Below are 26,566 nucleotides of genomic sequence, written 5' to 3' on the forward strand. Positions count from 1 at the left end.
ACTACACCAAAACCATCACTGTGACCCACACCACACTGAAACAACACCACCACTACAACAGAAAAAAATAAAAATAAAAAATTGAAACACTCACATAACCACCAGCTTCACTACACCAGAACCACCACTGCCACCCACACTACACCGAAACAACACAATCACCATAACAGAAAAAAAAAAAAAAAAAAAAAAAAAAAAAAAAAAAATAAAATTAATTAATTAATTAAAACACCAAATAACCTGGACACCACCATAACCACCACAACTACACCACCACCCCCACAGTAGGAAAAAAAAAATTGCAAACAACCATGACAAACCTAGACACTACCCAAAAAATAAACCCACCACCAGCACGTCACCATGTTTTCCCCCAAATTCTGGGGACTTGCCTAGTCGCCCCTCTCAATTGGGCTTCCAACCCAACCCATATGAACTTGTCGAAGTAGTAGTAAAGTAGAGGTACGAAAAAGCCGCGTTCTGGTATATAATATTTTAGTATTGGATCGGTCTTTCCGATAACACTCGTGTGAGGAAGCCTCACACATTCACCGCAGATGTACTCACCTAGTCAAGAAATCCTACCGCTGATTCACCAACCACCTTGCTCCACGGCCCATTCATCTCCGCCTAACTACGGACAAATTTTCTTCAATTTTAGGGGTGTCTATCTGTGCTCCGCGCAAGACGTTGCCGACATCCTTGGCGTCACCAGCCACGATCACGTCACCATGAGATTAGAGCTTTTTAGCAACAAGAAACGAGTGGTAATATTGGAGCAAAAGGTGACACCTTTGGACCAATTTGGGTGATGTACCGGAAGGGAGAGAGAAGATTAACAATGGAGAGAGAGAGCTGGTAGGTAAACAAAAAGCAATCCAAAAAAAAAAAAAAAAAAAAAAAAAAAAGAAGAAGGTAAAGAGATTTAGGTAAAGAGTGAGGATTAGTAGTTTTGTCAATTAAAAGGAGTGATATTTTTGTGAATTAATTGAATTAAATAATTAAGGACAAATATATCATTTGAAACGAAGGGTGTCAGCGCAATTATCCCCAAGAGTTATGTATGAGTTGAAGCGGCACATCTTTATGGTTTGACAATTAGCTCCCTTGCGGTCCTTTGAATGAACGAGTTGGGGAGGAAGTTATGTAAGGGCTGGCTAAAGATGCTACCATGGCCAAATTTTCCGTGCAACCCCCGTCAAATCATAATAATCAATTTGTTATCGTCTCTGATGTGTTTGAACGGTTAAATGACTTGGCATAGTGAAGCTTTATCACTTGAAAAAAAAAAAAAAAAAATTTGTATTTGTTCCGTTATTTCCATCTTGTCACCTACATCTAAAATCATAAAATAGATTTTATTTCTGATTATCATCCCATTAAGAAACACTTCTACTTTTTAGAAGTCAGTATTAATAACAAATGGTCTCTGTTAGAGTTTGATTCAATTAGCCGTATACTTAGATTATAATAGATTACTAAGGAATCGATCGAGACTTATTTAGCTTTTTACTTTAGAACAGTGCTACTTTTGAAAACCATTGCTAACGCCGCCTAGACTCCCTTCATATGGTGTAAAAGGAATTCCAATCCTCCTAAAATAAGTCATTCTTTACACTGAACTTCACTAAGAGCACAAACCTAATGTTTTGTGAGTTTTAGTTTCTTTAACAAATGATCGAACATTGGAGGTTAGTCAAAATTCCCGACTCAGCAGACATTTGACCATTTCTTTGCCTTCTCTTTCCTATTTTAACTCGACCGAAAAAAAAAATAAATAAATAAGCAAATACCATATATCGTGTCAGGCAACAATTTTCTCCACCATTCCACTATGCTTTATATCTTTTCCTTGTATGACCATATAAAATACAAGAATCAAGGTTCTCTCGGTTCATAACCCCCTGATATGTATGAAAAGAAAATAGATTTCAACTTAAACAAAAAAAATAAAAAGAAAAAAAAGAAAAAAAGAAGGGGAACCAAAAAAGATTGGAGGAACCAGAATAAAGAATTAGTCAGTCGACCGGACAGCAAGGTCAGCTGGAGTCTTGACCCAGAAGACCAAGGAGTGGGAGCTCTGCATCTGCATTCCTCGAAATCACTCTTTTGTCAGTCCGCCGAGATCTGTCAACAAAAATATTTTGGATGAGGGCCTAGGAACTGAATAAATTTTAATGGTTCAAGGTCCACAGTATTGAGCATTGCTACATTATTATCTTTTCCTATTTGATGGGAAGAAGCGTAGCATTGCTACAGTTTTGACAATTTGAGGAGCTAAAGCTACAAGTGCTTCAGTGAGGGAGGAATGACTCTTTGACGAGAAAAGAAACTGCACAGAAGTCACAGTGGAACTCGACGTATAATACTATTATACTAAATAATCAGGTGTTCAACATTTAATCAATTGAGTATTTTCAATAACCATATAAAAAAATAATAATAAAACTAAACTAAACTAAGACTTACAAGCAGCCTTACTGCATCCTCATATTCCATTATACAATTATCCGTGTTCATTGGGATAAAATAAATAAATTATTGGAATGGGTTTTGTGCCCTTCAGCCAAAACCCAATCTTAATAAAAATAAATAAATAAATTTGATGAAGTAACTTATAGAAGAGAGAGAGAGAGTTAATGTAAAGAATTTATCAATGTAAGCAACAATTAGCTCGCAATAAATCAAATTCATAATTTCCATGGACAAGTAAGAGAGTTCACAGAAATATATGAATAAAGCAGCATAGAGACCTTACACTGGTCGATTGAAGTTCTACAGCAGTCGAATCCTCATTATCCTACAATACAGATATCAACTTCTATCATTACAGAGTCCAGGGATGTCTGGTTAAATTGAGAGCTAGTGCAACTGAAATACCTCAATTAACAAATCTTTTCTGGTAAGCATGCCAAGAACACGAGAAGCACGAGGAACAACAAATATATGCCTCAATCCTAATTGGCGGAAAAGATTATACACCTGTTCCATCAGCAAAATGCAACATTCCATCAGATAATAGTTGAAAGACATACAGCTTACCTTACATGCAAGTAAGATGATCATAAGCAAAATGACAGCTATAGAATAATACATCTGAAATTGTCACCTTTGTTAAAGACATGTCTTCAGAGACTATATATGGGGAGGGGTTCACAAATGGGGCAAGATCTATGTACATTTCCAGGTCATCTGGACTTAAATGAATATCATCAATGCATATTCCTTTACTGGAAACAGGTTTCACAAATTCGCTGAAGTTGTGCCTGGAATTCAAAAGATCCATTGGATTTTCAGGACATCAATGAATAGGCAATGATAAAACTACTACCAAGTCTTTACATACCTGATTGGCAATGTACCACCTCTTGGATCACAGGGCAAAGGATTATGCTGGAAGTCTACCTTAGACTGCAGAAGTACCAACAGATGACTGCATAATATATCAAAAACTCGAGTGACAAAATTTTCAAATAATTTCGCTGAAGATTTCATTGGAAAAAATACAACATTATACTCTTTAGGAATACAATGACATTTACATAAAAATAAAGGAATTGTTATGTCAACCTGCGAAGCATGAGTCCAATGACTATGGTTTCTCCACTCCTCGAGTGATCTATAACCTGGACAGGGAAAAAGAATGAAGGATTACTTAGAGATCAGATGAGCACTAAACTAAAACCAGAGCAAGGGAAAAGCTTAACTTACAGGGAAGCCATTGTGATTGTTGCTTCTCAACATAGAAACAACATCCATAACCTTAACAACGCGAGGGAAGTAGACAACCTATCATAAGGAAGTTGACAAACTTTGAGCCAAATATCGGGATGCTAGAGAAGATAACAAGAAAGCTATAACATGTAGGAAACAACCACACACAACAAAGAACCCACAATTTGACATGTTTCTTCAAAGTTATAGTCAACTTCACTCTTACAGATACCAATTTTTTTTAAATAATAAAAAAAGGCCGCAGAAAATACACAACCCCAGAAGATGACACCTTAATTTTTATTAAGGTTTTTAAGCTCGTAATTTTGAGAGAGTTCTCAGATCAGACATCTTCAGTGGGTGTTCACACATTATAAAAAAAAGGAATGATATTGACCTTTTGATTACCACAGGCCTCCTTTGCCTTCATATTCCGCATTTGGTATTTAGGCCTCGACTCAAGTAACGGAATGCCCCTCAAGCGAGCCTGTTCTTCATACAAGCCTTCATTGAATGCATCACCAACAGCCTGAAGTGGGTAAAAATTTAGCACCATTCACTGTGTAACTAGGTGCACCGTGCAAAACTTTCAGAACAAACCTTTGATATAAGAAGAACAAGCATGATAAGAGGTAAGAGCTTCAAGTTATTGGTAATTTCAACCATAATGACACAAAGTGAAACAGTCATCCGCATGGAACCTCCAAGAAAAGAAGCAGCTCCCAATAAAGCATACCTGAAATTTCCACCAAGATGCATAAAAAGAATAAAACAAATCAGGAAAGAAAAAATGAAGAAAATATAGTGCACTATGAAAATTTTATATCAGGATTTATTATTTTTTTTTAAAAAAGTGCAATGTATATTCTGCATCACTAAATGTGTATAAATTTTAGCAAAACTAGGAAAATAAACCGAATGCTTAAAAATTTCCCACAATATGAGCCAGGGGAAAAACCATGTGGAGACCATGGCAGCCCAATTTTTGTAAAAATCCTAAAGAAATAGGTCCCTATATATACAGAGTTCCAAAATACCAAAAAAAAAAAAAAAGTTTATCCAATCCCATTTTGATTAAGGAATATACTGGGCTTTCTTTGCTTTTCAGGTCTGTGTTATACATGACCACATCGTAGCATCCTCATTTCTGCTACATCTGGCTTCTTTTTCAATGCCCAACACTCTTCTACATCCAATATAGCTGGCGTAATAATCATCCAATTAGAAATTTAGAATTTTTCTTTAAAACTATTATATATTCGTTTGTCACAAAGGATCAAGGTTGTCAAAATTGGGATTCTATGTTGGATCCATAGAATTGGGATCGTAGGATTTGGATCAAAGATAGTAAGTTTCTATAAAACTGTAGAAAAAATAACTTAACTAAATGTCTAAGTAATTTTCAAACTAAAAAAGAACGAAGATAAACACCAACGTCAACAACATAGGTTTAGAAGAGTGTCAAGAAACATCATATTTTCAAGTGGTAGTAATGATTTACTTCTTTGCATGACGGAATATTGATTTATGGATGTTAACTAACATGTAATCTAAAAGCTTAAGCTGTTAGAGAGGATCTAACTTTAATATTTAAATCTTTCAACACGCTCCCTCACATGTGGCCTTCTTTTGGTTCAACACGTGTTTCAATTTTTTATCAGGGTGACAGTGAGGTTAGAACTCAAGACCTTTGGCTCTGATACTATGTTAACTACCATCTACTCTTTTTTATTAAAGAAACCACTCAAAGGGGGAGTGAAACCCAAGGACAAAACAAGGCCAAAAGCGCCTCAAGCCTTCAAAGAGGCCAGAAAAACAACCAACTCTCTACAGATCAAAAATCTCTCCCTTAAACCCAACAAAAAAGAGTAGAAATAATAAACAACTTAAGCATAGAGATAGGCTTTTCCTTTCCATCGAAATATCTCCGATTTCTCTCAAGCCAAATGCACCACCAAATGCACAGAGGCGTCGATGAGAGCCCCAATTGAAAATCCTCTCCAAGCCTCAATCAACCCTCTAGAGGATCCAGGCATAACCCAAGGGATCCCAAACAGCCCAATCATCAAATCCCAACAGTCCCTAGCCATGCTGCAATGAAGAAGAAGGTGATCAACAGTCTCCTCATCTCGCAAGCACAAATAACATCTATTAATCACCACCTGATTCCTCCTCCTCAGATTATCCTGAGTCAAAATCCTACCCAAGACAGAAGTCCAAGCAAAGAAAGCCACCTTAAGAGGAGCCTTGGATCGCCAAATAGACTTCCAAGGGAAAAAAACCTCCAGCACCAACCGTAAGACACCTGAAGAAGGACCTCACCTCAAAACGACTCTGAGGGTTAGGAATCCAAAGCCAACAATCAGGATCTCCAACTGTAATCGTCTGACGGTACAACAACTCCCAAAACCGGGTGACCTCCTCAATCTCCCAATCCTGGAAGTGCCTCCTAAACTGAACATCCCAAGTCAATCTCTCGTTATCAGGATGATAACAGTCAATCACCATAGCCTGCCTATGAGAGGCAATCCTGAAGAGCCGAAGGAAAGCGAGCGCAAGAGGAAGCTCCCCACACCAAAGATCCTCCTACAATATAATCCTCCTACCATCCTTGATTCGAAAACGAACATGCTTGCAGAAATCATCCCACCCCTTCCGAATGGCAGTCCAAACCCCCACACCCCTAGGACCACGCACCACAAGAGAACTCCACCCTCCATTGCTCTCCCCAAATTTATGCGTAATAACCCTCCTCCAGAGCCACCACCTCTCCATCCCAAACCTCTACAGGCATTTCCCAACGAACCCCCCCCCCCCCCCCCCCCCGGCGGGTGCTGCAACCTCTCAATCCTCTCCGCCACAGAGGAAGGAATGTGAAAGAGAGAGATGAAATAAGTGGGGAAGCAAGAAAGGGTACTCTTAATCAGAGTGATCCGACCCCCCTTAGAGAGATACTGCTTCTTCCAACCCGCCAGCCTTCGTTCAAATCTATCCACGACCGGCCCCAACTCCCCACACATCTCGAAGCAACACCCAGGGGCAACCCTAAGTAAGAAATAGGAAAGGAACTAGTGCGACAACCAAGAATCTGGACAAACCTCTCAATCTCAGGGACATCCCCAACCGGCACAAGAATACTCTTACCAACATTCACCTTTAATCGAGAGACAACTTGGAACCAAACCAAAACACATCTCAGATATCTCAACTGAGCCGCATCAGCATCACAGAGCACTAAATTGTCATCAGCAAACATCAAGTAGGAAATCTCTAACTGGCTGGCAGCATCCCCTGCCCACCCTAAAGCCTCTCAAAAAATCCAAATCAACAGCCCTCTTAATCAATCTACTAAGGGCCTCCATCACAAAGAGGAACAAGAATGGAGAAATAGGATCCCCTTAAACTAGAGAAAAAACCGGTCAGAGCTCCATTCACAAGAACTGAAAAACGAGCACAGGAAATATAAAACAGGATCTATCTCCTCCAACGCTCCCCAAAACCCATCCTCTCCATCAAGTAGAGGAGAAAACTCCAACTCACATGATCGTACGCCTTCTCGATGTCCAATTTGCACAAAACACCCGGACTCCCACTACTAAATCTGGAATCCACACATGCACTAGCAATAAGAACTGAATCCAAATTTGTCGACCTGCTACAAAAGCATTCTGAGAATCAGAGATGACACCATCTAAGACCTTCCTCAACTTAGAGGCCAGGACTTTAGCAATCAACTTGTAAAAACACCCCACCAAGCTAATAGGGCGAAAATTCCTAACATCCAAAGCCCCTCCCTTTTTCGGAATGAGAGCAATAAACGTGGCGTTCAAGCTCGAAAGAGCCCTGAGCATGGAAAGCATGAAAAGTGCACATCACCTCCTCACGAACCACCTCCCAGCACTCCAAAAGAAATCTCATGGAAAAACCATCTGGACCTGGGGATTTATCCCCGTTATAGCTCTTCAGCACAGAAAAAACTTCTTCTTCAGAAAACGGCTCCTCCAGAACAGAGCTCTCCTAACCTGATAAAGAATCAAACTGAAGCCCTGCAAGCAAAGGTCTCCAACCAGCAGTTTATGTGAACAACATCGAGTAGTAATCTGCAATACCCTTGCATATCTCCTCCTCCTTACAAAACACCTCCCTATCCACTCGGATTCTCCTAATGTGATTTGACCCTTCTGTGAGCATTGGCAAGTCTACTCTAAAAGCTTAAGTTGTTAGAAAGGGCATAACTTTAATATATAAATCCTTCAACACACCCCTCACGTATGGCCGCCTTTTGGTCCAACAAGTATTTAAAATTTTTAATTATCAGGGCGATAGTGAGGTTTGAACACAGGACCTACCCTGGTCCGATACCATGTTAACTACCCTGGTCCGATACCATGTTAACTACCCATCTACTCTAAATAAGACAAAAATATTGAATGGACCTATTCCACCCCTCTAGGTCGTTTGAACACAAGACCTATCCTGGTCTGAACTATTGAAATCAATTAAGACAAAAATATGGAAATAATCAAATAACTAGATGATAATTGATCAACGGCTGAATGGACCAATCCACCCCTCTAGGTCGTTTCTTGATCCACAATCATTATCTAGGACACTTTCCTTTCATCAACATGAAATAAAGGGGGAAAAAAATCTTCATTATGAAGCATGATCAAATCATTCACCAGTTAACTTATTTGTTCATGAAAATTGAGTTAACATAGTGGCAGTTATAAATTAGTGTCGCAAACACCAAAAGCATGTTGACATTTCTAAGGTGAAGATAGTTTTAAAGAGTTACAAGATCATTTAGACTAGATCAATCTCTCTACACACACATACACACATATTTGTGTAAATTCTGCTTCAAAGTTATATCTTTAAAGCCAGAACAGAACAATCCCTCTCTCTCCTCCTCAGCTGTCTTTAAAATCTTTATTTTGCCCCAACCATATTCTTCAAAATCACAATCTAAAATCCAACTAATTTGTTCAACCATGTTTCTGTAGCATTCATCCATTTCTGTTCGTGCAGCAAGACTTCAGCATTACCATATTCACTACCACTATACTACAACTTTAATTATGATTTATGTATTGAGGATTGTGCATGGTACATAGTTGAAATGATGCAATTCACAGTGGGAGATGGTTTTTTATATCATATGGAGTATTATGAGAAGAAAGTATCAGTATAGCCACTGTCTATAGCAGAAGCATGCATAAAAATAAAATATAATCTAATACTAACAAATGTGAAGTGACTGTGAATCATTAGGTAAAGAATATCAAGAAATACTCATGCATTACTGTTCACTCTCATGTTCAATCAATTCAACACAAAAATCATCATTTAGGAAAATTCAACACAAAAGTTTTGGAAAAAACTATATTATATTACTGAGTATTTCTTATATATTTGAAAAGTAAATGAAGTATTTTGATATTAGTATTAATATGTAGACTCCTTTGGGAGGTTCTCTAAATACTTGCTATGCAAACTTTTCACCCCTATACATCACATGATTGTTTCAAAAGCGTTCCATTTACAACATTCTGATTCTAAATTGTTCATTATAATCTCTTCTATAATTTCCTAAAGTTTCAAGAGATGTATCTGCATTTCATTAAATATTCACTCTTTAAAAAAATAAAAAAATCACGTCATTACCGATACATCAACATTTTCTTTTATTGATAAGCAATAAGAATCTGACTCTTAACCCCTTACTCTCTTAAAGATCTTATATTACCAAGTAAAAGTACCCAGTGTGGTTCCGTTAACCTTAGTTCATCACATTTTTTAAAATGTTATATTGCCAAGTAAAATTACCCAGTTTGGTCCCCGTTAATCAAGGGTACTGGGAGGGGCAGAAACCAAGCAGACCTAACCTTGGGCATCATATTACCAAGTGTTTTTGACAAAATTAAATAGAATATTTGGATACTAACATTAATACATAAATGACTTAGTAATAATCTCTAATGTTCACGGTGCAAACATTCACCCCTATACATCATATTAACATACACATTCCTTTTATAATATTTTGATTGTTCGTCATAATCTCTTCTATATAAAAAAATTTAAAAAAAAAAAATGTACATGTTATCAAAATTTTAAAACAAAAGGGTTAGATGTACGCAACCTCACCTCCACATACGGAGAGGCTGATTCCTTATTTTGAAACCATGACCTCCAAGTCACAATAAAGCAACCCAACCATTGCTCCAAGGCTCACCCTCGTCTTATCAAATTTTCATTCTTTCAATAATATATATATATATATATAGGTAAAATGCCCACAAAAAACAAAAAAAGACCCGAATTTCATTTTTTGGCATTTTACCCCACTGTACTTCTAATTTAGTAACAAACTCCCCTAAATTTATCCAAAGATTTGCAATTCCTCCTGCAGTTTGCTAAAGGTTACAAAAGTGACATCACGTGTATTTCATGTGACACATCAGTTTGAAATTCCTACTTTACCCTTTCTATTGACTAAAATGTCCTTGGATCGATTTATGATCCATATAAAACTGGGTTGTTGCTCCATTTAAAGTAAAAATCACAAATGCCATTGCTTCAATTTATACATTTTGAAGTTTAAATCTCATCCTCTAAAGAGTCATGCCCACGATACAATCATCCGTTGCGGAAGGGGGGAGGGATTGCAAAATTTTTGGTAAGTCCAGGGGGCTTTGTTTCCAAACTAGAAATACAGGGGGTTAGTTACCAAAAATTGATAGTTTCTTGCACTATGCCAAAAATATTTTCACATTTCTGCTGATGTATTAGATCCCATGAGGGCAATTTCACCATTGTACGACAAGGGTTTTGACCCGATATATAAACATTGTAAAACTGAAAATCAACATTTCCATGCTCACCAAATATTATATTCTTAGTATCTTCCTTATCAAAAATAATATTCAACAATTTTTAGAAAATATCATGAAACTAATAAAATAAATAAAAAAACTTCATTACCCATAAAAATAATAATAAACAATAATAAAATGAATAAAATAGAAAGGAGGTAAGGAGCTCACGTTCCCTCTTCAATGTTAAGCTTCTTGTAAAAGCTAACGACAAACATGCCAACAAGTCGCCCATATGTTGATCCAATCATTATTCCAGGGACAAATTGACCAGCTGGAACGGCGGTACCAAAAGTCACCACTGCTAAGGAATAAAACATAACCTGAGAAACACACAACAAAAACACTCAACTAAACTGTAGCACAAAAATGCAATGCAATTGTACTATACCAAACGAAGGAAAGAAAAGCTAGTTTTACCAGTTACTTTTAGAAATCTTTGTCATAAGTGCGTGATAAAACATCAACTTTTAGGAATCTTTGTCAAAAATGCATGATAAAAACATCAAAACACAATCTTTAAGTCTTTGTGTAATATAGTAGCACTCCAGAGGGATAAAAATGGATTTTTAAAAAGTTCACAAACAATAAAAACTACAGGATCGTAACTATATTACATTGATCTTGTAGATTACTAACATGTTTTTCACAAATAATATCACTTTTGCGCACAAATGCATCAGCAAACCATTAACAGCCCTCCCCCCCCCCCCCCCCCCCCCCCCAAAAAAAAAAAAAAAAAAAAAACCACCCACCCACCCATAGAGAGAGAGATGAAACCCAAAATAGCCCCCGACCCACACTATGTAGTCATATTAACAAGAAATCTAAGAAGACAACATTTCCTTTTAATGTATGCAACAAACCAGCAAGCTCAATTCCCTGAAACAAACATTTTGTGACATTTAATTTTTCAAAGGACTACGCCAAACATTTCTAATATATGTAACATATTATCCATACAATAACATATCTTCTATAGAAGAATATATATAAATTTTGTCCGCTTCGGATATTATCAATTTTAATTTTAAGAATATCAACTATTAACCACTACACAAATAATATCAATTTTAAATATTTTTAAAAAATCAATCATTAACTGTAGTAACCATGTTCGTTCTTGGGGAAAAAATATCAGTTATGATACTAGATGTCATTAGTTGATTGAGAATTTTTTCAGATAAAATCATTCTGCATTTGAACAGGAGAAAAGAAGTTCAATAGGTGTTGAACAAGAGAAAAGCAGTTCAATAGGTGTTTACCAAAAAAATCAGCAGGGTTTGGGCACTGTACTCATGAATGGTTTTTGCACTAAACAAATTACGTATGGCATCATCCTGCAACAAAAATTACATAATCTATTAGAAGATGGAAATAATAAAGACATGTTTATATACATAAACACGAGACAACAGATGCTAAGTGAAATTCACTAAACCTGAGTATTGAAGAAAATAGTTGCAAGGTCGTTATATTCCTTGTCCTTGCCACAAAAAAACTGCAGATAACATAGAATTTAAATAAGAATAACCAAAAGCTGATGCAGATGGAAATTTGAGTGACATATCTATCAAATGTAATTTCGAGAATAAGGGAAGGGGTAAAGGATTCAAAACTTATAAGAAAAAATAAAAATAAAAATAAAAATAAAAAAATTCATATGATTCATAAGTATATTTGTAGCTTTGAAGGTTTTAAAGAAATGAAATAAACAGCCGATAACATAAATGACCAAAGCATAAGTAGACACCTCTGCTACAATATGAGAACCGATAACGACTTTAAGATATTATAAATGAAGGAAGATTTTAAATGGATTATTATGAGGTTACACCTTGAGTCAAGGTTTAGGGAAAATGAAAAACCTAAAAAATTGAGTAACCTGGACCACGCACCAGCCTTCTACCTCAATGCTAGGCTCTTCTTAAGTATGAAATAGAAGTCTCATTTGCCAAACTATAAACAAGCTATGAAAAGTGATGGTTGAATAATTTTCTTTTCCTAACCTCAATCCTTCAGCTCAGAAAACAAACTGCAACAACAGTAAGAGTTCTAATGCATCTTTTGCTACTTCATTTTCTCATTCTACTAGTTTCCTCTAATTTTATCCTACATTATTTTAGTTTTAATTAATGGAGTACATTATGTAAGAAATCCTTAGACCTCGATGCGTAGCCTCACCTCGTGAGTGGACAGGAAAGGTCACTTCTGCTATTCGTATCCCACAACTACTTCAAGAGAATATCTGATCCAGTTGAGGAACAAAATGCTAACTCGAGAAAATCTTATCTAGTTGAGGGAAAAAAAATCCTCACCACTAGGAAAGGAGAACCATAGAACCCCCAAATATAAGTATATGACCTGAGGCCCATAACTTTTCATCTAAGAGTAGCTTATCAAACGTAGACCAAATCATTACTTTGGCTGTGGTATATATATACATATATATAGAATTAAAAGTAAACCATTATTTACCAAGGTCAAAGGAGTAGGCACGTGCAACATCGCTTTCAACTCAATCCTGTATTATTATTATAATTATTATTATTATATATTTTTTGACAAAATCAATCCTGTATTTTTAAGGGTGCTTAAATTGCAGAATATGGAGGAAATGTTTTCAATTCCCCGGAAACAGGTAGGTATAACCCAGGTTCTAAAAATCAACCAACGCAAAGCAACTCGGTCGAGCTGTAACAGACTTGGCTTCTTGAGCCCATTACACTGCTGACTTGGTAGTGCCTCGGGCTGACTCAGCCCAGTTGCTACAGTAGCATCCTTCAAAATTTTCTCAGTAACAGCCCTCTATCAGTTACCTACAGGTAAAAACGGCCCTCTATCAATTATAAACTCAATCAAAAACTTATATCTGTGAATCAAACCCCCAAAAGTACAGGATTTGGATCATAGAACTCCAACCTTTCAACCAATTGGTATCTTTTCGAACATCTATATTTTTTATTTTTTATTTTTTCACTTAGATCTAACATGAAAAAATTGTTTGATTCTAGATCTATAGACTCTAATTTTTGGATATTGCATAGAATATCCGGATCTACCAATTTTTCAATTATTGTCAAATTTCCTTAAAGGGTCAAGTGTTTAAGTCTCATATTTTCATATAGTCATTGTGTTACAGATCACGTACATACATTATACGATGAAGTTAGTATGTACGTGATCTATAACACAATGACCATATGAAAATATGAGTGTTAAACACTTGACCCTTTAACTTCATCATATTATAGATCATACAAAAGTTGTAGATTTTAGTTTTCAATTTTTTAGGTGGTTTATATTACTTTCTGTATATTTTGTTTGCTACTTCTATAAATTAATAGTTTGAATTTTATATTTAGTTATTTCGAAAAAAAATAAAAATTTGTATGCATGCATTATTATACACTATATAAAGTATGTGTTCTAACTTATACTTTCTACATAATACTTCATATAAATTATTTTTACACAATTTAATGTATATTCTTATTTATAAAATCCCCCTATTCAGGAGGGAAAAAAAATAATAATAAAAAATAAATAAAAATAAAAATAAAAAATATATATATATATATTTTACACAATTTTAATTTTGTTAAATATTTTGGAAAAAATAAGAAAATTATAAAAATTAATAGAAAAAAATTGGAAAATTATAAAACAATGTAAAGTCAAATCTCATATCAAATCAACTCCTAAATATTCATCCTAATCCACTAAACATCATGACAAACACATATTTATTCCAGAGTAAACTTTACATTAGCTTTCCCAAAAAATAAAATAAAAAAATTATTATATCAGCTTGTTTAGGTCATTTTTTTTTTATAAGTAAAGATTGTATAAAGAAGCGTTCAAAAGGGGAACGCATCCAAAAATCACGGACTTGGGCCCCCACTTTGTGAGGGTTGAAAACTTCAGGACCACAGTTACTGCTACTGTTACAGAACATCGGATATACTCCAGGACTGTTACACATCTGAGGCAGCATCCATGATTAAAAGCATTGGATATAGCATTTGGTTAAAGATTAAAGTTGTACTCCAATTCTCCCTTTAACAGTACCATTAGGCCAGTTGATCTAAGTTGCTTATGGTAACTCTTTCTTTCATGCACCTAACAATAAATATAACTATCTAACACTCATTACTCACATACAGATGTGAAGAAAGTTACGCAATTTAAAAGCAAAAAAACCCTGAGCAAAATAAAACATCAATCCCAAATGGAGTTTCAAAATCATTATCATCCAATCAAGCTAGATCAAAGAGTTTATGCAACCAGTCTAAAGATTGAAACTTCCAAAAGGATACCATCTCTCCCCCACCCAATAAGCATTTCCACAAATCGCACTAATTGCAGCATTATCAGTTTACGCTCAGAGTACATTACAGTATAAGCTAAATAAAAAGTAAGAACGAAATAGAAACTAAATATAGCCATGGAATAATCCAAAATGAACAGTAAAGAACAACAGCAGATCTTACATCCACATAATTCCCATACATTCCCGGCGGGCGAGGGCATTCAATACCAGAACTAAGATCTGGTTCAGGGCAGGAACTGCATTTTCTAAAAAGTGGCAATCCAAAGGAAATAATTGAAGTAATCACCGAAATAAGACACACTTCAATAATCTGTAATATCAAGGAGGAGCAAAAAGGTCAGCCTTAAGAAATAACATCGTATCAGTGGAAAGACAAACATAAGCCAACACAGCCAATTGCAGTTTCCAAGTCTACAATAGGAAGCTTACTTTGACTCGATTTCCTTTCAAATGTAGATAATTTCGACGCCAGTGAGTTATGTAAAGAGTAAGCTGATTGAATAAGGCTCCTGCAAAAAATTAATTAATAAATAAAATAAAGAAAAGATTGAATACAAAACATATGATCGAAGCTTTCTATATATTTACTATATTTTGGGTAAGAAATTAAGAATATTTCAGTGCACTACCACCTACCGAGAAGACCTCCTATAACACCAATAATTGCCATTGGCAATAACTCTTCAAATGAGTAATCCTCTTGACCACTGAAAAGAAAAGAAGTTAGCAAGCTATAAATCCTCAATAGGGTGATTATTATAGAAGATCAAAAGAAAGTTCGGATCTAACTCAGAGGTGTCCCATATTATGAAGCCGCCAGAGCCAAAATGTCCACACTTTCCACTCTTACACCACCCCATTGCAGTACGGACCACAACAGCCACAATAGCAGAAGTGAAGAAGACACGCCACATAAGTTGACTCCTCCACCTTCAACAACAAAATGTGAATCCATATAAATTAAAATAGCATTTAACAGTTGAATATTCAGATAAGAATATGCCCAGCTAATTTATCTAAATATACTTTCATATAAATGAGCCATGAACTGACTTAAATTTATAAGCAAAAATGTTTGCATATACATACATTCAATTGTGTGCATATGCTAAAATGGTTACTTACATGAGTGTCTGTATGTACTAAGATACATATAAAAGCACATACATAAAAAGATAAATTTTCATTTACAAATGATATGCAAAAAGGCAGATGTAATCAAGAAGGAAAAAGAATACCAAGATGTAACCTCTTCTAATGCAAATAGCACACCACCAACTGGAGCTCTGAAAGCAGCAGCGACTCCAGCTGCACATCCACAGGTTACCTTTTCAAAACATTAGACCAATAAAAAATAAGAACATCAGAGGCAATGTCACCTCTTTTGTAAAAATAACTGCAGAAATCACTTTTTGACACATTTAGAAACTCCACCTAAGCAGGGGCGGAGGGAGGGCCATGGCCCCACCAAATTTTTCTCAACCCTCATTTATACTATGTATTTATGGTTAGCAATAGTAATTTTGCATAGAGAAATTAAAGCTGGCCCCCCAAACTTAAAAAAAAAAAAATATTATTATGGTTACATATTTATGGTTAATGAAAGTATTTTCCAAGAAAAAATACTATTGTAACCATTGTTAAAACTTGTTAGAAGTCTATTTATATCATTTATAAATGTGCTCTTTAAAAAATGGTTCCAATTATTTTATTTTTTTATTTTATATCACTAGTTTTCTGTTCCCCCCAGCCCCCACACCCAACCCCCCAGCCCCCACACCGAACACCCCCCCCCCCCCCCCCCCCAATTTTTATTTCTCCACCCCTGCACCTGAGAAATGCTAATGGAAGCCAAATAAACTATTAATACTTGAACACTATATATTTCAGTCCTGAACTAAAATAGATGTATATTCTGGAAGAATGAATTTATTGCTGGATGTAGGGGTGCAACTTAGGCAGGCCAACTTGAGCCCAGTCCCATTTTCCATGGGCTTGGGCAATAATTTTTACGATTAGGATTAGGGTTGGGCCTGTGTTGGAAAATCTCAACCTGAACTTAATTAGGATTGGGCTTGGGTTGAGGTGAGCAACCCAAGCCCAACCCGAACCTGAATTTTGATTTTATTTTTAATATATTTTTTATTTTGAATATAATATTTATATTTATATATATATATATTTAAAAATTCAGGTCGGGTTGTTCAGTCAGTGTTCCATTTGTTATTATGTAACTTCAATTACTTCAGTTGTGAAAAAGTTACAGTGGTTCATCTTTTTACTCTTCTGAATTATTCTGCCTAGTGGTAGATAATGTGCATTCCAAGTGCAGAAAAGAATGAGAAAGTATTCTACAAGTTGCATAAAGTAAGTGCGGTACAGGATTTTTTGAGAAAGTCAGTGTGGTAACCCGTAACCTGAAATCTCAGCCCGAGTTGCAAGCCCGTATCCAACCCGAACTAAAAACTTTATGAATGGGTTGGACTCAGATTGGTTAACTCAGGTAGAAGGTCGAGTTAGGGTTGAACATTCACATGTCGGGTTGAGCTCGAGTTGTACCTCCAACCTGCTCGAGTTGCACCCTTGGCACTGGATGTGAAGATGCAAATAATAGAATTACTAAAAAAAATATTGGGAATACAATTGTACTACATTGGAAAACTTTGTACATGATAGTTATACGTACTCAATGAATGGAGAAATTTAGGGATTTAAGCTTTAAATCTTAAGCTATTAAAGTGATTAAAACCAAACAAAGGTATCATCTTGGGGGTAGATCATAAACACAAAAATGAGGGACCGTCAATATAGGGCTCCTCACACATCAAGGAAAAAATGCTTTAGCAAACCCATAATGATTTTTTTATTTATTTTTTTTAAAAAGGGTACCTTAGGTTTGGCCTAATTTCACTGGCGTGTCAAAATTGGCTGAAATTACTAAACCATCCCTAAGGTTTGGTGCGCATGATCTAGGGGCGTACACGGTCCAGTTCGATACGGTTGCAAACTAAATCGGAACCGAACAATTCCCAACGATTCTTATAAAATTGGAACCAGAACCATTCGGACATGGAACCGAACCGAACCATGAAAGACCGGTTTGGTTCTGAACCACGATTCTTCTTTGCATTTTGGCAGGTGAGTGAGTTGAAGAGGACATAGGTTGCATGACAATGGGGAGGTTGAGGGAGGAGGAGTGGGGGTGGTGTATGACGAGTTTGATGCCGATGAAGGGAGGGAAGGATAGAGTGACCAAGAGGGCACGAGGAGGAGAGAGGAATAGAGGGTTGTTTGGTGGGTTTAGTGAATGGGGATTGGATGGTGGATGAGGCTCGGGGGAGAGAGGTTTGGAGGTGGTGGATCAGGGTTTTGTAGGAATGGAGTGAGCGGAGAGTGGGTGTGCCGATGAATATTGGCGTTGTCATGGTGGCAGCGACGGTGGCGTTACTGGGTGTTGTCTTGGTGGATGGGTCTTGTCTGGTTGCCATTGATGAGTGTTTGAAGCTTTGCCTTTGAAACACATTAGAAATGGAGGTGTCATGTGGACCTATCTGATATACACGCACTTGTAATATGGTTTAGTATTTTGTAAGACAGACTGTAGCGTTGTTAGCTATACTGTTATATTATTAATATTATGATATACATATGTATTTAGTTATGGTTTGGCTCAGTCATAATGGCCCTGGAACCAGAACTGAACAGTTAACTCATGATTCTTTAATTTAGGAACCAGAACCGAACCGTAAAAGAACCTAACCAAACCAACAGTTCGGTTCGGTTCGTACGGGTTTGCCAATTCCAACAGTTTCTTGTGCACCCCTAGTGGGATCTATGTGACCCCCTCCCATAATAAGTTATATATTTTGTAATACCAAATATGCCCTAAGATCATTAAAAGGACATAAAATAGAAATAACCCTAGATTTCATTCTGAAATTTCAAGTTATTAACAAGGATGTTAAAGAAAATAACCTTGGTGAATTACCCAGAATGTAACCCATTTCATCTAAATCCTATTACTTAATATGAATTTTCTTCCCATTCCCACCTCTGATCTCACCCCCTTCCTTTCTTCTTCTTCCTCATCTACTTATTTTAGGTTGCTTGTTATGTGTTGGATTTAAACAAGAATGAAGAAAATGAATATGAGAGAAGAAGGAAGGGGGGGGGGGGGGGGGGAAGAGAAGTTATTTTTGAGATAGAGGAGGAAGAGCTCTAAAACAATTTGATAAAAGCATTGTTGATATTGTATCAAATTTCTCCCATTTAGGGTTATCGAGAGAGAGAGGATTGTGGATGAGAGAGATAGAGAATTGTTGATATGAAAGTCTCACTAATGGTATCGATTGAGAATGAATTGGTAGAAATTCTGAAAAATATTATAAGTAGGGGTTGAAGGCAGGGACTCATCACGTCCTTCACCCACCCACTTTCTCCGCACCATCACGTATGTCCACCACCACCAATCTCATTCATTCAACACAACCATAGCCCCACCCACCCCCTCCCCCCTCCCCCCCCCCCCCCCCCCCCCCCCCCCCCCCCCCCCCCCAAAAAAAAAAAAGCAAAAAAAAACAATTTCTGATTCTCTCGTTTCTCAATCTCTCTTTTCTTTTCCACTCCCTTTCAAACATTCATAACTACTACTCCAACAACACCAACCAAGGCCACTCCCTCTCAAACATTCATAACTACTACTCCAACACCACCAACCAAGCCCACCGCCCTAATGTCTTGAATTATATTATGATGTGTATTACTAGCAGTCTATTTAATTTTGAGTGTACATTATCATTCCATCTCATAAATTCCAGTTATTTGCATATATATGCTTGCTAGGGATTTGAACATTGGAATTTAAGCTTAAAGGTGTGAAATGATTCAGAAACTGCCTCAAGTAGTCAAAAGGAATCCATTAGCTTTTTTAAGTGGGCATAATCGTCTTTAAACTTGTACTGATTTTTGTTAATTATTTTATGGAATAAGTGTTTAATAAGCTCAAGGGTATCAAAGTCATTTTGCACCAACCATTCATATCCATTAGACGACAAACTCTGAGAGGGGGTCTGAATGTAGCTTCAGCCTTTCTTAGCATGCGTTTGTAATTAGATCAAACCTGAGAGAGGTCAGTGTAATTTACCATTAAAATTGATAAATGGAAAGACCAGACCAGTGCACAGAGGTTCTTAATTTAAGAACACATTGCATGGTTTACACCTCTCCTACATTTAATATCAAAGGTTTGGGCTGTATCCAGTCTACCTCTCCCACTCCCAACACCCTAAATTAATGGGGATCACACTGAGTAATGATCGTTATAACACCTTTCATACAAAGAGATGGGTTGAAGAAAATCACCGTATATTACTTCCAACAATATTCAGGAACTAAAAAAAAAAACACACACACAATAAAAACAAAACTTAAAAGAGACAAATAACATGCAAACAAAACCAAGTATGACAATCTTCAAAATTCTACACAAATAAAAGCTTCAAGGTCATGGCTTCATAGAAAGTCACTCACAAGATCACGGCGATCTCGATCACTTTTAAAAACTTGTAGCCACCTCAAACTTAGATGATATTTTGTTGATCCACCCTGATTTTTATTCATAAAATGGACAAAAAAATTAGTATATAGGCAGACATCGGACTAAAAATGTATGAAATGTGAAGTTCTAATAGCATAATGATCACAGTTAACTATGGTTTGAAAGTTCAATATGCAAAAGACAAGTGTAAAAAAGCTCAATTGGAAAATGACAAAATGGAAAACCAACATGCACCATAAGTAAGCAACACAATCAAATACTAAAATGCCACTTCCTGAGGACACAATAACCATGTCTAACACATTCTAGAAAACAAGAACCCTATCTAATGCGTATTTCATTTTCAATTGTTCTTATAATACAACTTTTGGTATTATGTACTACAGAATGTATTGAAATTGAATAAAACATATTTAATAGTTCATATTTAACACTCCCCTTTTAAAAGTTCAAAATGAATCCTGCACGTGCGCTCTCCCTCAATCCACAACATAAAGACCATGTCCCCAAAAAAATAGTAAGGCCTGAGTTAAATATTTATATGGACAAAAAATTTAAAACTTTTGTAGCATTGCAGTCCATAACAATCATTGACTAAACCTTAGACCAACAAGTTCCTCCTCAAGCATAGTTATTTCCAAATTTGGTATTGTTGAAGTGCACAACATGGTAAGAAAATCAACTAAATGCCTATTTTCTTTATATAATATATATTCAAGCATCGTGTGCTTACTTGTCCCAACAAAGAAGCAATGCATGCACCAGTATGAACAAGAGGACCCTCTTTGCCAAGGGCCAGACCACCTCCCACAGAACCAATGCTTCCAAATATCTTTAGACAGAGAACATATCACATATGAAACAATTATCATAAATCATAGTAAATACAGCAGAATTCCAAGAAATACCATCAGACCTTTCCAATCAAAGTTCTGAAAAGAAGGATGCCATGTGAATCAACGCCTGGACATTTGAATGATAATCAACGCCCTCTCAAAATATGTGATAACTTTGAATGGATAATTGACTACTCAATAAAAATGGCTGATTGACAAAGACAACTTACCATTCAAATAACCCTTGATTTCAGGAATACCGGATCCTGCAGCTGCTGGTGCGAATTGTGTGACAATATATACAGAAGAGAAGACTAAAACCAAGTTGATTAATATATATACTACAAATCCAGCCACGTAGGACTTTTGTATTATAGAAAAAGTCAATGAGAACTTCCATCCAGCAAAGTTCTCAACCGAAATATTAATGAAAACAGCAGCTAATCCAGTACCTGCAAGCAAGCCAAAAGGAACTCAGATAAATGAGCAAGCAAGGGTAGTTAGATAGCAAATTCAAAAGACAAACATTAAAGAGTCAAAATAAAAGTTCGAGTCCCCCATCGAAATTTGGGAGAACGAGATGTTATGAGTGTTATTAAGAATAGCTATCTCTATATGCCCCCCGAGCAAGTATAATCATAATATATTCTATGTTAAACAGCATTTTGCCGGCTATCCAAAAGTTCTATATCATAAGCAGGAGTTCTTTAAATAGTTTACAACATCATCCCTGAATATTGATTTATTTACACAAATACCATGAACCCAGGTACATCCTAGATGCTACCTAAGCTGCTATATACAATGATACAGAAATTTTTCAAAAGCATTCCATCTATGAACTGCTCCCAAGTTTGCCCCTGCTGGGAGCCCTCACTGCCACCTGGTTGAATCTCTGAAGGGAAATAGTGGAGGAAGTGAGCAAGAATCCCATTAGGAAACCTGCTTAAACAATTCCAGTGTAATTATTATGCTATCTTAAAGTCATTGCATCTGTCATCTATCAAACAGTTTTTAATAGTGATAATCATAAAAAAATTCCACATACATAACAGGTACGCAACAGATATACAATGGTAATTAACTTCATATCAACACAGCATTGAACAATACCGAAATTCCCATACTACAGGAGCAACCTACCAAACAAATGGCAGACTATTCACACAACAATAATACAAATCCATGAAACATCATACACTACTATGAAAGAGTTCAAATCTAATTAGGAAATCAACTCAATTTCCTGGCATATTACAGCCAATATACACCGATTAAAAGAAAAAAAAGTGTGAATTACCCTCAAGGAGTTTGAAACTAAGGCCTTGGGAAATTTATGCTACTTACTTGATTGAAGTTGCTAGATCTGACAATGGCTTCTTCATTTCTCAACATAAGTCATGATATGATAGAAGAAACAGGTATGCTAGGATGTAGACCAACAGATTCTCCTATTGAAGCTAATCAGTGCCTTAGAAGTGGTAAGGGTAGCCAAATAGATAAGGTAAGAAATCAAAGATTGGAGGATAAACTTATATTTCTATCTCATACTCATCCAGACATAGCATATGCAATAGAAGTTGCTAGTCAGTTACTGCAACATCCTTGCAGCACATGCCAAGAAGGTTTAAGCAATGCACAGAAGAAAACAATTTATAATCCAATATTTTTCTATCTGTTTCATAGTTTATGTCATTTCATTTCTCAGTTCTTTATTGTTCTTTTGCGAATGTATCATATTAACCTAGAGGCATTCACTGATGCAGATTCGGCAGGCTCGATTGATAAGAAAAACTAGTTCTGATTATTGCACCTTCCTAGGAGGAAATTTAGTCACTTGCTGAAGAAAAAAAAAAGTCAGTTGTGACCAAATCCAACGTGGAAGCTAAATACAACGCAAAGAGTATCTGAGCTTATCTGCCTCCAAACTTTGATGGAAGTGGGAATCATTGGCAACAGGCAAAGAAGCTTTATTGTGATAGCAAGGTAGTTATCGGTATTGCGCATACCCAGATCAACGTGATAGAATAAATCACATTGAACGATTTGTATGCTTCTGTGAAGTCGGAGGAGCAACTAGCTAATGTATTCACTAAAGACCTTAGCTAATGTATTCACTAAAGACCTTAGTATCAAATCTTTTTCTTTTTCATCCCACTTTATGCAAGAGTTTTACCTATACCAGGGGAATTCAAATAAGAAGAATTCAAAGATATGAACAAACATACTTTAGCAAGTCTTTTTCTTTTTCATCCCACTTTATGCAAGAGTTTTACCTATAACCAGGGGAATTCAAGTAAGAAGAATTCAAAGATATGGGCAAGCATACTTATTAAGAAACAAAGGCATGTTTGAGGAAAATAATACTTCCATCTTTGGGCATGTGGTAAAAACTAGTTCTAATGATAATATTCAAACCGTATTACCTAGTCTAAGTATATTAAAGTTACATCCAAATAAATAAATGCATGATCCATGTAAAGCTTTACATAGGCACAATGGTAATTTCATAGAGTGAAATGGATTGTTGCATGTGGATTGTGAAACCATTAGATATCTAAGATGCCACTCAAAGTGGCCTTCTTTACCTGGACAGTGGTGTGGGGCAAGATTTTGACACTTGACAACTTGAGGAGGCATAGACAAAATAATAGTTAACTGGTGTTGTATGTGCAAATGTTATGGAGAATCGGTGGATCATCTTCTTTTGCACTGTCCAGTGGCTTTTGTTTGTTTATTGTCTGTTGTTAGGCATGTTTGGAGTGTTGTGGGTGATGCCTAGATCTACGAGAGGACCGATTGAGGCTTGGAGAGGATACTTTGTGGGAGGTCATGCTCGTGGGTTTTGGAGGATGGTGCCGTTGTGCTTATGGTGGTGTCTATGGAGGGAGCGGAATAATAGATTCTTTGAAGGAAAGGAATCCTCGATTGTGGTTCTCAAGTCAACTTTTATTACATCTTTATGCTTTTGGGGTTCCGGAAGGCATTGTTCCTCCCCGGAGGAGACAATTGATTTTATTTCTTCTTTGGGTCCATAGGATCCTTTTGTTACTCATGAGGCGCGTTCCTCTTTTGAACGCTTTTTATTGAATTTGCTTAATTATCAAAAAGAAAAAAAAGAAGAAGATACCGTTAGATATAATTATGGAAAAATGTTTTGTACTCATCTCCTCTCAATGTCATAGTATGGTAACCTTTTCTTTTCTTTTCTTGTTCTTCTTATTCTTCTTCATTTTTTTAATAAACATATCTGGTGATTCTGGTCGTATGTGTATCCACTTCCTCTATTTCTCCCCATTATGTGGTTATTTAGACTTACCTTAGGCTTACTCCAGCCAAATGAGTTTGGTTTTGGAATTCTTGTTTTGGTGCCTAATGATATCCATTTGTCATTTTTGCTTCAATGATGTGCCAGGAAGTCATATATAACTCCATTTTACTATGTCTCCTTAGTTTACCCTTTCACTTGGTGCCTTCAACCTAAACTGCCCATCCTAATTCCTGTAGTTTTATGCTTTCTTCTTTTTCACTTTTCCATCTAAACATGCTTATGTTATCTAGAATATTTTAAGATATCCTGTCTATTCAAACAATATCCTCAAATGCTCGAGCAATATCCCAAACATTATAAGTTCTAAGCTCCCCCTCAAGTTGGTGCACAGATATCCCTCATTTCCACCTTGCATAAAGTGGAATGAAAAAGAAAAAGACTCGCTACTGTGGTCTTTAGGGAATACATTAGTTAGTTGCTCCTCCGACTTCACAGAAGCATACAAATCGTTCAATATGATTTATTCTATCACGTTGCTATCACAATACGGATAACTACCTTGATATCACAATAAAGCTTCTTTGCCTGTTGCCAATGATTACCATTTTACCTACTGTAACTATTAAGAGTTTTATCTATAACCAGGGGAATTCAAGTAATGAACTTGGAATGGAGCAATAAGACAGTAGGACCAGTTTGTAGATTTTTCTGCTTTTTTGTTCTTATGTTTAAAAGCTTCTTTTTTCCAATTTATTTTGGGATACATGTTTCTTGAACCTTTTTTTTTTTTTTTTTTTCATTTTTTCGAAGATCTGTATAAAATCAAGCATATGAAAGAAATGCATTTAACAATATATATATATATATATATATATTGAAAAAAAAAAAAAAAAAAAGATCATCGAAAGAACACTAAATAATCTAAGTGACATGTGAAAAGAGAGATTGAGATTTTGATGTTTAGGAATACATGCCAATAGTCATAAACCAAGGGCAGAACCTATCTACTCACCAATGCCAATGAGCAGCGCAAAGAACCATTTCACTGCCACATAATATCCAACGTAAAGCTTTCCTCTCTGTGCCTGCAGATATCAAATTACAAATCAAATCGTTTATATATATATATATATATGCACATATAGGTCGAACTAAAAAAACATAGTTATTATCAGAAACTGAACTCAGAAACACAACCTGCTCTTCCCTATACGCCCAATTCTCAATCACTTCATAGTCGAGACTCTCTACACTGTTTCCATCAGTTTTCTTCGATATGCCGACCTCATCCGCCGCACCATCCTCCGAATTCGGCAGCCGAGACCAGGCCAGTTTCGCACTCTCTATACCGTTCTGAAGATGATTAGATAACATGATTTTCAATCCTCTCTATATATACATATACATATACATATATATATATATATATGTATATAAGAATTGTAACCTTTAAGCTCAAAATTCTAATCCAATCCTAAACCCTAAATTTTGCTATAAAGAAAACCCAGAACTTTAATCCTCCTCGTGAACGATTTCAAGCAAGCTTATGAAGCTTCGCGGTTGGTGCTCTATTGCAGATCAGCCTACGAGATTCAAACAATTCACAGAACAAATATTAATTTGCTTTGAGAAGAAGAGAGATAGATACGTTTAGTGAGAGAATTGGGAGGTGGGTCTGACTATTCCGTAGCTTCGTGAAGAAATTTCTCTCTCTCTCTCATCCGTCATTTGTTTCTAAGCTCCTCCGATTAATGACTCTAATTTCCATTTCCTTTGTAATTAGGTTGAGATTGATTTTGCGATTGAGTTATGATCCGGTACAGCTAGGCTGTACATAAAAAATTTCACTTTTAGTTTTTTTCTGTTATACATGTTCTCGGATTATTGGTGCTGAACGAATCACCCATTGACAAGTAAGTAAAGGCGTAAATTTTAAGTCAACTTTATTTCACTTTTTAAACTTACATGTCAATTGAT

General features: G+C 36.1%; 1 protein-coding gene across 2 annotated transcripts; it reads right to left on the reverse strand.

Annotated features, from left to right (window-relative positions):
• Positions 1–1,802: 1,802 nt before the first annotated feature.
• Positions 1,803–26,344, reverse strand: LOC132295603 (chloride channel protein CLC-d). Of its 2 annotated transcripts, none has more exons than XM_059793913.1 (23): positions 25,787–26,344; positions 25,602–25,674; positions 21,549–21,770; positions 21,399–21,445; positions 21,216–21,314; positions 20,455–20,529; positions 16,164–16,252; positions 15,715–15,855; positions 15,562–15,632; positions 15,355–15,434; positions 15,086–15,235; positions 12,034–12,093; positions 11,858–11,932; positions 10,764–10,915; positions 4,315–4,450; positions 4,112–4,243; positions 3,712–3,789; positions 3,571–3,626; positions 3,347–3,433; positions 3,110–3,266; positions 2,881–2,982; positions 2,754–2,800; positions 1,803–2,127 (listed from the first exon to the last, which is right to left on the reverse strand). In XM_059793913.1, the coding sequence occupies exons 1-23, from the start codon at positions 25,961–25,963 to the stop codon at positions 2,040–2,042; spliced, it is 2,394 nt and encodes a 797-aa protein (XP_059649896.1). In that variant the 5' UTR covers positions 25,964–26,344; the 3' UTR covers positions 1,803–2,039. The 2 variants fall into 2 exon arrangements, with proteins under 2 accessions (XP_059649896.1, XP_059649903.1); XM_059793920.1 differs by having other exon boundaries at positions 2,759–2,800; positions 25,787–26,343.
• Between the last annotated feature and the right edge of the window lie 222 nt (positions 26,345–26,566).

Source organism: Cornus florida, unplaced genomic scaffold, assembly GCF_030987335.1.
Source record: "Cornus florida cultivar Cherokee Brave unplaced genomic scaffold, ASM3098733v1 CherokeeBrave_3.0.0_Hap2_Chr01, whole genome shotgun sequence".
Taxonomy (NCBI): Eukaryota; Viridiplantae; Streptophyta; class Magnoliopsida; order Cornales; family Cornaceae; genus Cornus; species Cornus florida.